The following is a 16,617-nucleotide window of genomic DNA, read 5'->3' as shown; positions in this document are numbered from 1 at the left end:
TTTTGGAGTTAGGAACAACAAAGTGAAGCCGACGCATTTTTGAACATTTTCCTAACAGGCATCTTCATTTATGTTACACTCATTTATAGATATAGCAAGATCAGATCAGATATTGATCTTTTATCTTAACAGTTAAACACACACACACACACACACGCACACACACACACACACACACACACACACACACACACAGTACGTGTGTTTTTCATTCACGGTCTCCTTCAGCCAGCCAGCTCAGATTCATGTTTGTGCTCAGACCGTGGGCGGAGGATGTTTCTGACTCACTTTACTAGCCGACATTTATGACACACTTGTGATTGTGATGTATGTTCCCTCAATACATCGACTCAGCGTTTTAGTGCTGGAACAATGAAAGACTCAGCTTGGATGTGGGCTGCTGCTGATTTTATTTCACACTGAAGGGCCTTCCAGATGTTTTTTTTTTTCTGCTCTGTATCTGGAGCAGCTGTCTGACCTGATCTCATCCCCTGTGTGTGTGTGTGTGTGTGCGTGCGTGTGTGTGTGTGCGCGTGTGCGTGTGTGTGTGTGTGTGTGTGCGTGTGTGCGTTTAGCTGATGGAGAATGCAGCATGCACGTTTGAGCAGCTGTTCCAAAAAGCCGTCCAGGACAACCCAGACAACGCCGGCTCTGCCATCGAAAAGGCCAAACACAGAGTGCTAAAGGTCAGACACAAGAACACAGAAACATGTTGCTGCTAGAATTTAAATTAACTGTTTTTATCAATAGTTTCAATGTGCCCTCGAAGTGCATATGTGATATATTTAAGGTGTTTAATTCCCTAACTGTTATTCTAAGTGTGTGACAACATGACAGAAAGGATCCCTACAGAGATAGACCTTTTTGTTACAGAGGAAGATGATTGTTTTAACCACACACAGACGTTACATCGCTCTCTGCACACACACCAGACTCCATTCAGAAAAACAGGGATTTTAAATTGCAGAACACAGGAGTTACTTGTCTACTGCTGCTTTGATCTGTTAGCTTGAGTTGGTGTATAAAATATTCAGGCCAACATAATATTTGTGTAATGCACAATAGCACAAAAAAAACGAACCGATCATGGCAGCAGTAGACCAGCAGCTCCCATGCTCTGCCAGGTAGAATTGCCGCTGTCGGTGGAGCTTTGAAAAGATTTTGTACCGGATGTTCTGATTGGTGCAGGAAGGATATTCACAAGAGACAGCACTTAATTTGATGATGACAATGTTAAGTCTAACTCTTCATGTGAAGCAGGTGTTGAAATGTTGAATAGTTACAAAACTTAGAAAACGACATCGCTTGTTAAACATTGAGACATGAAGCACTGAGTCTCCTCTGTGTCTCCTGCAGCAATATGATTATGACAGCAGCACCGTGAGGAAGAGGATCTCCAGGGAGGCGCTCGTTTCCATCACTCTGCCCTTCATCAAGAAGAACCTGGCCCCCACCTGCCAAGCTGTGAGCGCTACACACACACACACACACACACACACACACACACACACACACACACACACACACTAACCAGCAGCACATACAGACTGAGCAGCTTTCACAGAGTCCTTTACACGTGACATCAGATCTTTAGAGTTATGATATATTCATGAAAGAAGCCACACTGACTGTTTTCAATCATCATACGTGACCCTTGTGTCTCTGTCTCTGTTCAGGAGCTTCAGGGTCTTGAACAGTTCATCTACGCCGACCACTCCAACTTCATCCATGTTGAGAACGTGTATGAAGGAATCCTCCTGCAAACCCTGGACAAGGAGGTCACCAAAGGTATGATTAAGCTCTAAAACACACTCTTACTCCCCCTCTGTGACAGGCAGACTCCTCTAACCCCTCCTGTGTTCTCCTCCTCCTGCAGTGGTGAAGGAGGCAGCAAGTCTGAAGAAGTACAACCTGTTCACAGACAGCAGAGACCTGCTGAGTCAGTCCAGCCGCTCCAGCCTCTCCTCCCCGTCCCACTCCACTCCAAACAGCCCCGCCATGGCTCTCGCCTCCCCTTCTAAGACCTCCTCCGAGCCCCTGCCCCCGTCTCCTCTGGCTGTGAACGGTTTGTCCTCCAGCCCTGAGAAGGAGAAGCCGGAGGAGAAAGAGAACAACGTGCTGCTGCAGAGTGAAGCCTCAACAGACGTGACAGTCATTGAGACGCCTCTTGGGAAGGTTGAACAAAAAGAAGAAGCTCAGAGCGCCCCTCTCAGCCAGGAAGAGGCAGAGGTTTTTGCACCTGTAGCAGAAGATGTCATCCAGACAGTGAAGGCAGAAGCAGACGCTCCAGCTTTAGCAGATACAACAAACCAGCGTGAGACACAGGAAGTAATCGCAGCAGCAGCTCCAGAGACTGTGACACAAGAAGTGATTTCTGTCATCACAGAGAAAGTAGAGGCAGCTTCTGAGCCTCAGACACAGAGCACAGACGCTCCAAAAGACGCAGAAATCACTCCGTCAGAAATCCCTGCTGTTATAGAAAGTATAAAGACAGACGTAGAAGAAGCTGCAGCTGCAGCAGCACAGGTAGAAGCTCCTGCAGCGAGTCCTGATCCTACAAATGAACCAGAGAACACTCCATCAGAGGCTACGGGTTCACTAACTGTGGCCAGCAGTGAAGAAGAAACACACTGTGCAAGCTCAGACATCAAGTTAGAGGCTCCCTCTAGTGGTGAAGCACCTGCACTGGAACCTGCAGAAGTCAGCCTGGACCTGGAGAGGCAGGCAGCAGAACCAGACCCTGTGTCTGACCCAAATTCTCTGGACGTGTCAGTAGGAAGTGAGTCAGCACCGTCAGATGTTGACTCCAAGGAGGAAGTCAAAGTGACGCCGAGCAGCGAGGACAAAGTCTCGATGACGTCTGACGTCCTGGAGGACCTCAGTAAGTCACCTGTGAGCTCAGACGATCCCACCGAGGAGAAATCTACGAGTGAAGAGCCGTCTCCTCAGGCGCCGGAAGACGCTGTGAGTGTCAGCGTTGGGGGAGACATCGAGGCAGGTGCGAGCGTGAGTGTGGAGCCATCAGCAGAGCCTAAAGAGGAAACCCTCTCCAGCCCTGAAGCGTCGCCCCTGGACTCCATCAAGGCGATCCGTGACCTGGTGGTGGAGGTGATCGAGGTGGAGGAGCTGGTGCAGCATTATCCCAGCGGAGTTCCAAAAGAGGAATGAGTAAAAGAGACGAAATAATCCAGGATGTTAGACTGTTTGAACGGTAGCTTCCATTTCTGATATCACTGACCACCTGCCTCAAATCATCCTTCAGTTAAAACACACACAGGAAAAGACTCCTGAGAAAAGCTTCCATGAACCTTTTAAACACATATGCATGAAATTATAAATTATTTATATCACTCATTAACAGAAATCAGTATCAACTGTGTCAGGTGTATAAAAAACAACAGGTCTGTATCATTCGGGATTTGTTTTAAAGCTAAAATTATTTTAACACCAAATTATTTTAGAAAATCGAGATTTGAAACAATATTTTATTATTATTTTAAATATCTGTTTTTGTAGATTATTAATTATATTATTAAAAAAAGATCTACTTTTGGAAAAGTCTTTCTGAGAGTGGGATGTGATGTCGGAGAGTAATGTAAAGTCTGTATGTGAGCTGGAGTCAGGTTCTGGTTAGCCTAGCTTAGCATAAAGAGCGGAGGTAAAGGGTCGACCTTTCCAACTTTTCCCCCCCCTCTTATAGTTGCTCTCTGTGGTCACGTCAGTATGGCGAGCGGCACAGATGACTTCAACTGTGCCACAAACCCCCCAGAATACCCCAGAGCCTTATGAGAAGCACGTTATGGTAATATTCACTTTTAACACATTCCATCTTCATCTGCACACAAACAGAAATATAAAAAATGACACGTTATGGTTTTACATCTTAGCAAAGTTGATTAATGGATCTGTCGCTCAAAAGAACAATAAGTGCAAACTCATTTTGTTATTGATTGTTAATTTCAGTAACTTTTCAGGCAAAAATGTCAAAATTTAGTTTCTCAAAAATCAGAATTTGCTGATTTTCTTTGTAATTTATGACTTTAAATGAAAAGACTTTTGGTTTTGGACAAAAGAAGCATTTGAAGACTTTTGATAAAAACATTTTTTACATTTTGGAGATAAAAAATCGAATCAGTCTAATCAAAAACAATAATCAGCAGATTTCTTAATTAATTACTTCATTACTTGATTTAAATAATGTTAGCTGTAAGAAACCTTAAATGTTTTCAAAGTGGACCACACGTTACATACCCTACACTTGTATGTATTCCAATATATTGCAATGCATCATATTTTATAACCTGATATTCTAATAAATTATTCCAAAACTGAAAAGTAACTAATTATTAAAAGTGTCAGAAAAATATTAAATAACAGAGTAGTAACAATATCTCTTCCTATAAATGTGATTTAGGAAGCATCCAAAACAAGTTATTAGTTAGTAGTATTACAGACACATACCTTTATCTATAACTAACTCCAGCCTTTAACTCTCCCTTAAACTTTAAGGACCTGTGTGTCCTCGTCACATTTTTCTATACAAACCAATGCAGCTCAGCGTTTTCAGCGCTCAGCGGAGCTAAAGCGCCCTCTGCGTCAGCTGGTTTTTTGTCGCTCTCAGTTGAAAACAGCTTTTGGAACACCGCCGCGCTCGTCAATGTCGCTGCTCCCTCACAGACCAATCAAAATCAAGAAGGGGCGGGCCTTCAGATATCAACTTTGTCAACAAAAATGGTGGAGGAAAAGATAATCCTTTCGTTATTTCGAGGGTACAATTTCCAGGTGTAGAGCTGCTGCTAACGCCAGGACACGACCCCTTTCCTTGTTTTTATGTTTCTTTGTAAAGTGTCAGTGAATCAAAGCAAATATTAAACAAACAGTCACTACCAAGGGACGCGGAAGTGCCGCCAGACAACTTTCGTAACCTAGCAACAGCAAGCACCGGTGAGAAGCACACGGTCGTCGTAAACTCCTGTTTTTACATGTTTGTTTGAGTACAAATGAGAAAAAAAGCATGTTAAACAGTGAGCTTAAGCGGTTTAAAAAGGGCGTTTTTGTAACTAGCAGAAAGAGTGAACCAGACCAGCTGCTGTCCCCCGTTTCCAGTCTTTCTGCTAAGCTAGGCTAACCGTGTCCTCACTCCAGCTTCCACGCAGACAAACATCCTTGGGAACATCTCATTGCCAGGGACAAAGCATGATTTTGTATTTATTTCCCAGTTTAGAAATCACGACACAGCTCTTTATATATATTAGACCACATGCGTGGATCTGCTAAATAAATCTCTTTAAAACTGAAGTTAAATATTTTCCTGAATGTGATTTTTTTTTGACGTACTGAAGGACTTATTTTTTAACTAGAAAGAAAACTGAAGAAGTAGCTCGTCAAAGTGCCTTTACAGAACCTCCATGTTGCCTCCACGTGCCTTAGACGTCATAGTGATGGAAACAGTCTGCACACCTGTGCTTGAGCATCAATGGTGCCTTTCACCTGAAGAGCATCTCATTTTGACATGGTGAATAAGAACGTTATATATTTGACCATAAACTGTCCAGCAGATGAATGTTGGTTGATGGAAACATTGTGTGGATATATGAATAATAAAATCTATAAACAAACATGCCCTCAAACTGTTTCTGTGTGAACTCTCTGCTTTCAGTTGAGGGGAAACAACACAAACAATTAACTGTTTTATCTGCCAATAAAACGGATCCAGCATGATGCTTTAATTATTTATTTATGGTCCACAACATTTTTATAACTAATCACAGACACACTGCACTGAGACATATCAAAAACTTGCAAGTAATCCAACATCTGTGAGCGATTAAATACAGTTTGACTACAATAATATTCTGTCCATTCATATGATATATTGCACCACAGCAGAGTGTCTCAGATTTCAGCAGGCGAGCAGCGCTCCAGGCACATCAAAGACCAGATCAAGTATAAATCATGAAAACAAACAGAGTCTTTGACATTTTTCCATATTTAAAACACATTTTACAATAAAGGCAGTTAACATTTCTTCTTAAATTACATTCACAGAAACAAAGATGAATGATATCTTAATCCAGCCTACTGCAGTGCTTCCAGTGAGAGTGAGCGAGTGTGCAAAGGCAAAACAAGACAACACAGAGCACTCTTTATTCACGAGCCATCATTCTCTGACGCGCTCACTGCAGAGAACTGGAGTTATGCTCTAATTAGTTCTTTGTGTGGAGTTTGTTAAAGGTTTTTTATTTACTTGACTGTAAAAGAAAAGAAGTCACATTAAATGTGGGCACTTTTAAACCTGGGACAAATCTTAGAGTATAAATAGGTACAAATAGTTTTGGAACTGCTCCTGTAGATTGCTTCAGCCAGCAGCCATGAGAAGGGCTCTCACGGCTGCAACGAAACCTTCCAGTTCTTCCACAAACTCCTTTCAAAAAAACAAAAACGCTCTCCTAAAAGCCACCATTGATAAAATCAGTAATTTTACCTAACAGGAAACGGGGGCTTGTTTGTCCATCACTTCCTCGACGGGTTAATTTCTTTGTGTTTACGTTATACTTGCAACTAATTGTAATTAAATATGTAGATACGGTGGTATCAACATGTGATTATCTACAGTTATTTTCAGCAAAAGTTCAGGAAATAAATAAGAACTTATCGGCCAAACCTGTAGTCATCTAATGCAGCTGCATAAATCATAACTCTGGTGCCCAACTGGTGGGTAGGAACCCCTCAAGGGGACACGAGACAAATCTGAGCGGTCATAAGATGGCAGTGAACCGGGCGGACAAACAAATATTTCTCCCTGTTTAAGGTTTTCTATATAAATCCCATTAACAGACTGAAACCAAGTATTGTGTGAATCAGCCTGATATATCTTCTTCCTCTGCATCACAGAGCTCATTCGAGGGCTGATCGATTATGGCCAAAGTAATCAATGTGATCAATATTGAGATCATGATTATTTATTAATGAGGGACAACATTTTTGGTGCATCATGGGTAATGTCAGTGTGTCTCTGGGAGCTGGGTGGATAGGGTGTCTCTGTACAGCGTCTCTGTTCTGGATGTCTGACTTGTTGTGCAGCCCTAGCATCAATGACTTGTCCCTTCTTCACAATGCACAGACACATTATGGTTTATTTTGACACCATCTCACAAATGTCCCCCAATTTGTCACCAGAGCATTAAACTTGGATTCATCCGCTGCAGAAAATAGTCCCTGACTCGTGTCCTCTTGTTTGGGAGCTCCTTCTGAGCCTTTTAAAACATGCTAGTGTAAATGTGTGACGTAGGAACCAATGGGTGTGGAGCTTAGAGCAGTAGACAGGAAGTACTTAAAACTTGGGTCTGCGAGATTTGTGAGCAAAAACAAAAGTATAGAAGTATAGAATGTTTCAAACAATCATTCATTTTTGCTGTTTTCTTGACCTAAAATCATCAAATGTGTTAAAACAAACATTCTGTTGAGTCAAACAGGAGAGTAAAGTCAGAGAAATCAACAGCTGCCTGGTTTGTCATGAAAGGATTAAAGTTTGTGACGCAGCGTTTGTTCTTGAATCACAAAAGTCAAAATTAAATTAAAAGTTCTTCTGAATAAAACTAAAGTGAAATTCAAGCTTTCATTTGGACACTTTAGAGACGCATGAAGAAAAGACACGCTGTGGACATCAGTAACATGGCTGCAGAGTGAACATTAGTACAGTGTTGGTGTGAGACAGTGTTGGAGACAGAGTGTGAGACGTTCCAGGTTTACCGGGAGGCGTTGTTGTAGTTGAAGAAAAGCTGCTCATCAGGGCGGAAGCCGTAGGCGCTGACGGGTCGATCGGCCGGGACAAACTGCTCCGCCACGCTGACGAGACAAAAGAAGAGAGAGGGGAAGCATTAATACGGTCACACGACTTTTTCCTACAAAGTTTCCACCTTTAACGTTCTGTGTTTTTCTCTTTCCTGCTTCAACATAACAACTCAACAGGGTTTCATATTTCAGTGTGGAAGAACGTTACTGGATGAGGTCAGGGCTCTGTGCAGACCAGTACAGCTTTGGGATGCACAAAGACAGTGAGCCACCTGACATCAGAGTTACACCTCAGTGATGCTGTTGTGTCTGAATGGGAGTAAAACCCTGCAGCAGGTTCATGTGGATGAAAGATCGTGTTCTGCAGGATCCTGGTAAAATCAATCCAACATAAAACTATAACAGCCGGAGCACTCTTTAGTGTCTTTAGTGTTATCAAGTTGTACATCTGTTGATGACGTCATTTCCTTCGTACAGTGCATGAAAGGGCGGCCACAAGCACAGGAGAGCTTTGATTATAAATCCAGTTGTCCCTCCATAATTTACTTATCTTGTTCAGGGTCATGGGGGCTGGTGCCCATCCCAGCTGCCATTGGGCGAGATGCAGGGTTACACCTGGACAGGTCACCTGTCAATCACAGGGCTGACACATAGAGACAGACACGCTCACATTCACACCTACGGGCGATTTAGAGTCACCATGAACCTAACGAGCATGTGTTTGGATTGCGGGAGGAAGCTGGAGTACCCAGAGGGAACCCACGCATGCACAGGGAGAACATGCAGACTCCACACAGAAAGGCCCACTACGTCTGAACCGGGACTCGAACCAAGAACCTTCTAGCTGCGAGGGGATAGGGCTAACCACTGCGCCACTGTGCAGCCCTTAAATCCGGTTAATTTGATCCAAAATAAAACCATAACTAAAAAGAGCAAAACTTATGTAACTTACAGAAACCTTAGAATATGAAGTATTTAAAGAATAACAGACAAGAAGAAATATCAATGTCGTCCCTCTATTTATGTCTATTTATGTCTATTTATGTGTATTTATTGAGCATCAAAAGGCCTCTGCACTCTGCTTATAAAAAAGTTCAAACAACTTCTGTGTTAGAAATGTTTGTAATGCTTTATGCTTTATGCTTTGTGTGTTTTGTGTGTTTATGTAGAACAATCAGATGAAAGACATGTCTGATGTATTTTTTATTCTTTGAGACTTTCAATACTTTTATTGATTACTATGGTCAGTTATTTAATGACCTTTAACCGTCGCACAGATTCTAAGGAGAAGATGCATCTGAAAATCAGACATGACGTCATTAAAAATAAAGGCTGGCTGAGCTCTAAGGGTTAATGTGCAATATTAAGGAATCACATTCTACTATACAAACTGCAATAACTGGACATGATCACGACATATTTAACAGTACAACACCACGCCAGCAGGTGGAGCTGTGACACCACACATCCCACAGGAACCCCCCCACCCCAGCACCGGACCAATCACTGAGTCACAGAGCTGCATGTAAAAAAAGTCCCCTCATAAAAAGTTAATGTAATATTCATCTGCCCTGATGCAGGTGTTGGACATCCACAATGAGTGTGTGAGTTACAGACGGCTCATGGCTGGAGTGGTAAACAGCCGAGCGGCCGAGCTATAAAACCCGGAGAGATGTCAGAACATGACGAGGGCGGGGGGCTGATGGCCAAACCTGGAGGACCTGGCTGCCCTCCGCCCGGGAACAGGGGCCTGTTGAGGGGAGATGATAAAAGGCCTGTATCTACAGCGTATAAATCAGTTACTATGGCGATGTGGATGCGGACGGTGGGGGCTGATTTCACGCTCCATCTTCTGACCAGCTGCTGGAGTATGAGTCTGGTGTCAGGGTCACAGCGACGCGTCAGGACGGAGCGGCTGATGGATAAACTGGGCTGTGATGGATGACACCACATCTCACACGTATCCCGTCTTTCTTTAGGGGAGCCCGGCCAAACTACCCCCCCACCCCCCCTCCCCTCCCAAAGCCTCCTAAAATACGAGCTGTTTGCTTTGCCCCTGCAAGCGCCTATAATGACGTGTTGTTTTTAGCCAAATCACTTCCAGCGATCAGTTACACAGCTTGCAGCATATCACTCCTCCCCGCCCCCCATCTCTTCCTCTGTTTTGCCTTTGCCCCCCAACCACCCTCTCCTCTCCCCTCCCTCCTCCCTGGGCAGAAATATGTCTTTTTCCTCTCCGCACGCTACGGCTGTCAGGGGGGATTTGAGAGCCAGGCTAAAGGAGGAACACTGGAGCTCTGAGTCACACCATTCGCCTGCTTCTGAGGCTGACTGACTGGTTACACCCCGGCATCTGCACAGGATGTGAGTCCTCCTCAGCCTCTGTCCTGATACACAACATTTTACATGTTTAGGACACGACAGCTCTGATGCTAAAAATGGGCACAAGTTGAGTTTGATCCACATCTGTCTACACTGTGTCTCCGTCTGTGTTCTGACACACTTATAAACTCAAAATAGAAACTTTAAGAGTTTTAATTTTGATCATTTTGTCAAACTTTAAACTGTAAGCACTCAATAATCATCCTGCACCTTCCTGCAGGGAGTGCACAGCTGTTTCTTGTCACCTATTGTTCACATCTTAGATAATATTGTTTTATTTTCTCAGTTTTTTGCACCAAAACACCAAAACAAATACCTGTGTGTAAACGAGCAATAAACACCAGACACTTCTCACCCTCCGGCCGCCATCTGGCCTGCATAGACGATGGTATCAGGTCAGCAGCACCCACGGTGGATGAAAGGGGTTGCCACAACAGCCAGTAAAATTTACGTCACGTTAAATGTTATTCTTGTTAATAAAACTGATTAAATCAAATGAGCAAACGCACAGACAGATCATTTTGCAGACGACAATGTAAGTCAAATTTTGACCATAACCAGCATCCAGCTGCAATTAGCTTGAAGAAGAAGACAAAGTTAATGAAGATGAGGAAGAACATGACAAAGACGATTAAGACGAACAAGACAAAGACAGAGAGGAGAGGAGAGGACAGCTCCTACAGGACGAGCGACGCTCTGATTCCTTTTAAAGCAGCTCTGCTCTCAGAGAAGACGCCGTCACCGTCAGCTGTGAGATTTCTAATAAAGAACTATGCAAACCTGCCTGCCACCTTCTTCCCTTCACATTTCTGTCAGAGTGTGTTGTGACACGCCGACAAAATGAGGGCGGTTCGGGGCCACTGACACAAGGGGCCCAGTGTTCCCACGAATGCCAGTTTGGCCCCAGAGGAGCGGCTGCAGGAGGCGGCGGGCAGAGCGGCGGGGACGCGTCCCATCCCGCAGAGAACATTCCTCGCTCGTGAACAGGAAAAGGAATCAGGTTCTTTTCCTCCGCTGGCGTGACCCTTCGCCCCGTCGGCGTCTGACTCTTCCAGGGTCCCGACCGGGCCCCGCTTTGATCTGTGCCTGCTGTCACTGCTCAGGTTACAGCTAACCAACACTCAGGCCTGGTAGGGAGATACAGGGGGAGGGAGGGTGAGACCTGGCTCCTTGTCTCACCTGAGCGTGACTTCTCCTTTATTTTCACCTCACATCACTCCCGGCGCCTCATCACATCCTGACAGCCTCTCAAAGCACTCATTGATTCTCCTGTAGGCCAGTCTCAGTCCTGTATTCACACACTGAGTCCGTCACACCTCTTCATGATGGACTCCTCTGTACGTGACAGAAGCTCCACTCTCCTAAGATCTGTCCTTACAGTGCAACACTGCCAACACTGAATCAGAACAATCAGTTTATTTGTTTGTGATTTCTGACCTTAAATTTAACAGGTGACCAAAGTCAGCAACGGCAACAGCCCCTTCCACACGAGGCGTCATTATTACACATCTGTTTCACTTAGGCTTCTATGTAAAACACACGGAGGCGTAATGGTGGGGCGAAGTCGTTCCGCCTCTGAGCCGGCATCGGAGGTAGTAACAGAGGAGAACGATGTGCGTATGTGAAGCATGCGCTGTTTGTCTACACCTCGCACACGTTTTGCTTCCGTAACGTTGGAACGCTGTAAAAACACACACTGGGGCGGCTTTACGTCAGCGTTTCTTTGTCCAAGGTGTGACGGCCTTCCTGCTTTGTGTTCCTTTGTTTCCGCTTCTGTGCACCTGGGGGTACCTGGCCAGTATCCCAAGGTGCATTTAAGCCCTGGCCTTCCCAGCGTGTGGCTCTCTCTCATTTTCACTCCCCATGCTCACCCTGATGCAACACCCCATAACCTTTGTATAATCTTCTTTTCTTACTTCTGTATTAAACATTTACATTGTTACGTCAAAGACATCCGTGTCTTTCCTCCTTTTCTCCTGGCTCACGAGCCGGGTCATGACAAATGTAATATGTCAAAGGCTGCATGAAGGCGGAGCTTCGTTACGGCTCTGTGGTGGAATTTCACTGTACACTGGGCTTAAGATACATTGGAGGAAGACTAAGACAAAATGAGCCCAGAGCTGACATCAAAGACACAATAAGCTGGCTAGATTGAAAACTATTTCAGGACTCAGATACGATGAAAGAATTCAACAAGATTTTGCAGATTTTGCCGAAGAAATCAGTCAAGAAAGCAATCAGCAACTATCACAGAATCAATAAAAAAATCTGTTAAATTTAAACTACAAAAAAAAAGTATGAAAGAAGTTTGATGATCTGGGAAATACAAAATGGGAAAAAATGCCATAAAAACTTGAAAAATTAAACTAAAATCCACTAAAAACTTATTTTATCGGAAGCATTTGCTGATTTTATCTTTTATTTTCAAATATCTGATTTAATTCTGGTGTTTTATTTCCTCTCTGTGAAACACTGTGTGCTCCGCTTTGATATGTGAATAAAGTTATTATTATCATAATGTATCAGTCAGGCTCTTTATGTTATAGAGCAGGTACGAAGCTCATTCTAATGTTCATACAGTAATTGTGCAGAGTAACGTCTGTTTTAAAAGGCCCATTCACACCGTGTTTCACACATGGTTTAAAATAAGCGCAGGAGCTGGCTTTGATTATTATGTTAACCTGGATCACTCAGAGTACAGCGGGCAAATTAAAACAGGCTCACAGACGCAGGCTCCCCCGGCGCTCTCCGAATATTCAGACGGTTTCAGTTACAAAGAGGAGAGAGAGCGAGGAGAGAGAGTCACAGACAATCCTGTGTCGTCAGTTCAGACAGTCAAAGTCTAAACTAAACGGGGTCCATCGACAGGAGCTTCATCGCATGCAGGGAGGAGTTTGATAATAAAGGACCCTCAATAAACTCTCTATCTCCTCAACTATTCCTCATTTCAGCAGCGTAGCGAATTAGCTGCTGTTAAATACCAAAAACAGATTCTGAAAAAACGTTCAGTGATAACAGGATTGATGTTTAATTCCCAGGCTTCAGTTTCATGTTTCGCTGAGGAATGTCGGCGGCGTTTTGGGACTGGGGAAGTTGAAATCTCGGAGCCGCAGAGGAACGAGAGAGAGAAACACGGAGACTGTAAGAGAGAGAACATGAAGACAGAGAGACAGCAGCAGAGTGTTTGTTCTCAGAGCCCCAGTATTGCTGTTGAGGGTGGAGCGATGCCTTCTGGGATCTGCGAGGCCTGTTGACTCAGGCCTGGCCTGGTTCAATAACACACATCAGCGAATAGTGATTAGGAATAACAATACGAGAGGGCGGCGCGGGCTGGTGGACAAGCTGAACGTAAACACTCACAGTTTAGTGTTTCCTCTCCGACACAGCCACAGTTTCTGGACGAGGACAACCTGCCCTGCTGACAGCCTCCATCACACACTCACAATCAGAGACACACAGGTTTTACATGTGTGTGTGTGTGTGTGTGTGTGTGTGAGCAGGGTTTGGTAGGGGTCACATAGCTGGCTCAGTTTTCGCTAACTTCAAGGCTAACAATCATCCTTCCATCCGTTCTCTCTTTTAAAGGTAGTCCTGACGTTTCTTCCTCGTCCATTATATTTGCCAGAGATCTCGCGTAGCCGTGATGACAGAGGGGAGACATGGCTGGTACCTCCTCTCCATAAGTCGCCGTTGTATCGACCCAGCTCTCTTCCCCTTGCTGCCCTTTTCTTCCTCTGCGTCCCCTGTGTGTCCTTCTCCATACTTCTGCAGGGACATGTTCTGTAAGTGTTCTGGTGTTCGACCAGCTGATCCCGGGTGTAAACAATGTGGGGTGACTGAACTGTATCAGGCTGCATGTGTGGTCGATGCACACCATGGTTTCCCCCTTCATAACTTTATGTTCAAGTTTAGTGCAGCTGAGTTTCGTAAATAAAACACCCTCGTGGGGAGCTGCTTGGGTTGACGAGACTCCTCCACACATTACCAAACGCTGCCAGCAGACAGAGCAGGCATGTTAGTGTTAATTGGTTGCCTGCAGATGGCCTGCATCATAAGGCTGAGTCCAGGCATCCTGCAGAGGAAACTTATTCAGGCTGCTTGTAACTGGCTCAAGACTAAGGCTTAGATTTGCTCCTCTCTCTAGCACATGTTTAGTTGAAGGCAGAGCTCCTACCTGCTCATGTATCCGGTCTGTCCCAGCTCTCCGTTCTGGAGGTCGCTGTAGAACTCAGGACTGATGGCACCGTCTGTGGAGATGATCCCATCTGGATTAAACAATGCAAGCACAGGTCAATGCCAAACACACAAGATGCATGTCTAATAACGATCTTCACATCTCGCTCTCAGATACACAAGGCAAATAAGCCAGCTTCCTAAACAGTGAGCTATCCCTTTAAAGCCGTCAGTACCCGCGCTGTAGAACAGGTCAGGTCTCTCCAGGATGTCTCCGGTCCCGATGTAGGATTCTCCGTCCTCCCCGTACAGGAAGGGCTCGCCTGCTTCGTCCATCTGACGGTTCTCCACCATCTCCAGCCACTGACCGTTGTACCAGCGGAACTTCTCCGTCTGGATCTTCTTTCCCCACTCCTCGTCATATTCCTGAAGGGATGTGGACGGAGCAGAAGAGTTGTTCAGAAAAGTAAACAAGGGAGATTCTGGGATTTTAAAACCTGGGCCCTGTTTTTTTTTCTCACATGTTTTGGGGTCTAAATGTCTACGGGACCAAAAGCTTTGGAAAATAAGCAATTCATGTGAATGCACTTTTTATGCCTTTATTTTAGAGAGAGGACAGTGGCGGAAATAAGAGAGAGTGGGGATGACATGCGGCAAAGGGCTGAAGCAATCTGCTGGAGCGGAAACTTTTTGTACTTTTTAGCCATTTAGACCCCTGAAAAATTCACAAATAGCAAGGTCCAGAGAGAGAGTCCAAAGAAGAGGACGTGTGTGTGCAGGTTTGTGTGCCTGAGCGTCGTCTCCATCCTCTTCACAACAGCTAATAAAAGTCTCCGTCCGGCCAGCTCGGCTGTTTTCCTCGTGTGTTCCTCTGCGGAGGACGACCACAGAGTTCTGTTTTCTTTTCTCTGCTGGCGCTGAAGGGGGAGCGATAGAAGCGGCCTTTGAGACCGCGACGCCTCGGCCTGAGAGATTAATCATTCAGATGCAAAGCAGAGCACCGAGGCCACTGACAGCCAGCCGAGGCCGCGGACTCAAACAGGCCTATTGACCGTCAACACAGAGAGCCCTCACCGCTCTCTGCAGCCGCCTGAATGCTGGAGCGACTGTGACGCTCCCTGTCAGAGGGTGGGTCCATCAAAGAGCATCATGAGTCAGCAATTAGCATCCCATACTAAATAAAGATGACTTACAGTCATCAGCAGCTGACAGAGTGAGCTCATCACAGCAGGGCGAGCAAGTGCAGAAAGTTATTCATCATCTTCCTGTGGAAATACAGCCAAGCTCAGAATATCACCGTGAATTAGGCCTCTGTCCCACTTGGAGCTTCTACAAAGCTCCTTTAAACCACGTGTGTGTGTGTGTGTGTGTGTGTGTGTGTGTGTGTGCGTTTGTGTGTGTGTGTGTTTGTATATAAGCAGGGCCACAATGATCAAAGGCTGACGTTTCAGGACTGCACAGTTATAGCGTGTGCTGCCAAAAGAAAAGCAGTAATGATTCTGAGTGTGTGTGAGTGTGTGTGTGTGTGTGTCTGTGTGTGTGTGTGTGTGTGCGTGAGAGAGTGTGTGTGTGTGTGTGTGTGTGCGTGTGCGTCCTCAGCTCTGCTTTCTGTCTCACCTCTGCTGTCCGGCCGCTGACACACTCCAGAGCCCAGCGGCTGCCTTTCATGTGGTTCACAGTTTAATAGGTCTCACTGATAATTTCAATGAAACACTTCCTCTGCCCCCGCTTCTCTGCCCGGCTCTAATCTACAGCTAATTATGCTGATCTGAGGCCTGGCAGCGATCACACGCTGACCACACCTGTCAGTCACTGGGTGATTCAGGAATTCATGGGTTAGTTAATCGCCGATGTCAGATTCGTCTCTGGCACATCAGGAGAAGCTAAGAGAGCTGCAGGAAGTGTTTCATGTTTGTGTGTGTTTGGAAATGAGCTGGAGAAGAAAACTGAAGGATTTTAAATCTTCCCTTTCAGCTGCTTATTTATCATTTGAATTTAAAGGTAAAATACTTATTTTTACTCAGTTTTATTCCACTATAGCACTACATCACTAACTTCCTGATATGTTAGGCTGGTGCTTTTTTCCACCTAACTGCAGAGAACATCGAGTCTCTCTGTAGTGGAGTAGATATCTTGCCTACTCTCATTGCAGTGACCACAAACGGCCGTACCACACACATCTTGCACCCTTCTTCACGCTGCGTGGAAGAGGTGTTGTACAAAAGGTCACGTGTCTGATCACTCACGTTTCTGAGTGCACCTGAATGC

The 16,617-nt window shown here is 45.0% G+C and overlaps 2 protein-coding genes across 2 annotated transcripts in view; one reads left to right on the top strand and one right to left on the bottom strand.

The window, feature by feature from the left end:
• LOC138607761 (protein Niban 1-like) overlaps positions 1–5,304 on the top strand; it is a 35,138-nt gene extending 29,834 nt beyond the window's left edge. Inside the window, exons 11-14 of the mRNA XM_069680404.1 lie at positions 576–686; positions 1,357–1,464; positions 1,677–1,788; positions 1,877–5,304. Of these exons, the coding sequence (XP_069536505.1) occupies positions 576–686; positions 1,357–1,464; positions 1,677–1,788; positions 1,877–3,168 (1,623 nt within the window). The 3' untranslated portion in view covers positions 3,169–5,304. The remainder of the gene's footprint in view (positions 1–575; positions 687–1,356; positions 1,465–1,676; positions 1,789–1,876) is intronic.
• Positions 5,305–5,714: 410 nt separating this feature from the next.
• kifap3a (kinesin-associated protein 3a) overlaps positions 5,715–16,617 on the bottom strand; it is a 30,566-nt gene continuing 19,663 nt past the window's right edge. The window contains exons 18-20 of the mRNA XM_069680383.1: positions 14,586–14,775; positions 14,351–14,441; positions 5,715–7,848 (exon numbers count right to left, since the gene is read on the bottom strand). Coding sequence (XP_069536484.1) covers positions 7,749–7,848; positions 14,351–14,441; positions 14,586–14,775 — 381 coding nt within the window. The 3' untranslated portion in view covers positions 5,715–7,748. The remainder of the gene's footprint in view (positions 7,849–14,350; positions 14,442–14,585; positions 14,776–16,617) is intronic.

The sequence above is a fragment of the Semicossyphus pulcher genome, unplaced genomic scaffold (assembly GCF_022749685.1).
Source record: "Semicossyphus pulcher isolate SPU_LCO1_2020_fin unplaced genomic scaffold, fSemPul1.0.p SCAF_4, whole genome shotgun sequence".
NCBI classification, from domain to species: domain Eukaryota; kingdom Metazoa; phylum Chordata; class Actinopteri; order Labriformes; family Labridae; genus Semicossyphus; species Semicossyphus pulcher.
The sequence above is the reverse complement of the archived record's forward strand: the minus strand, read 5'-3'. Positions and strand labels throughout refer to the sequence as shown.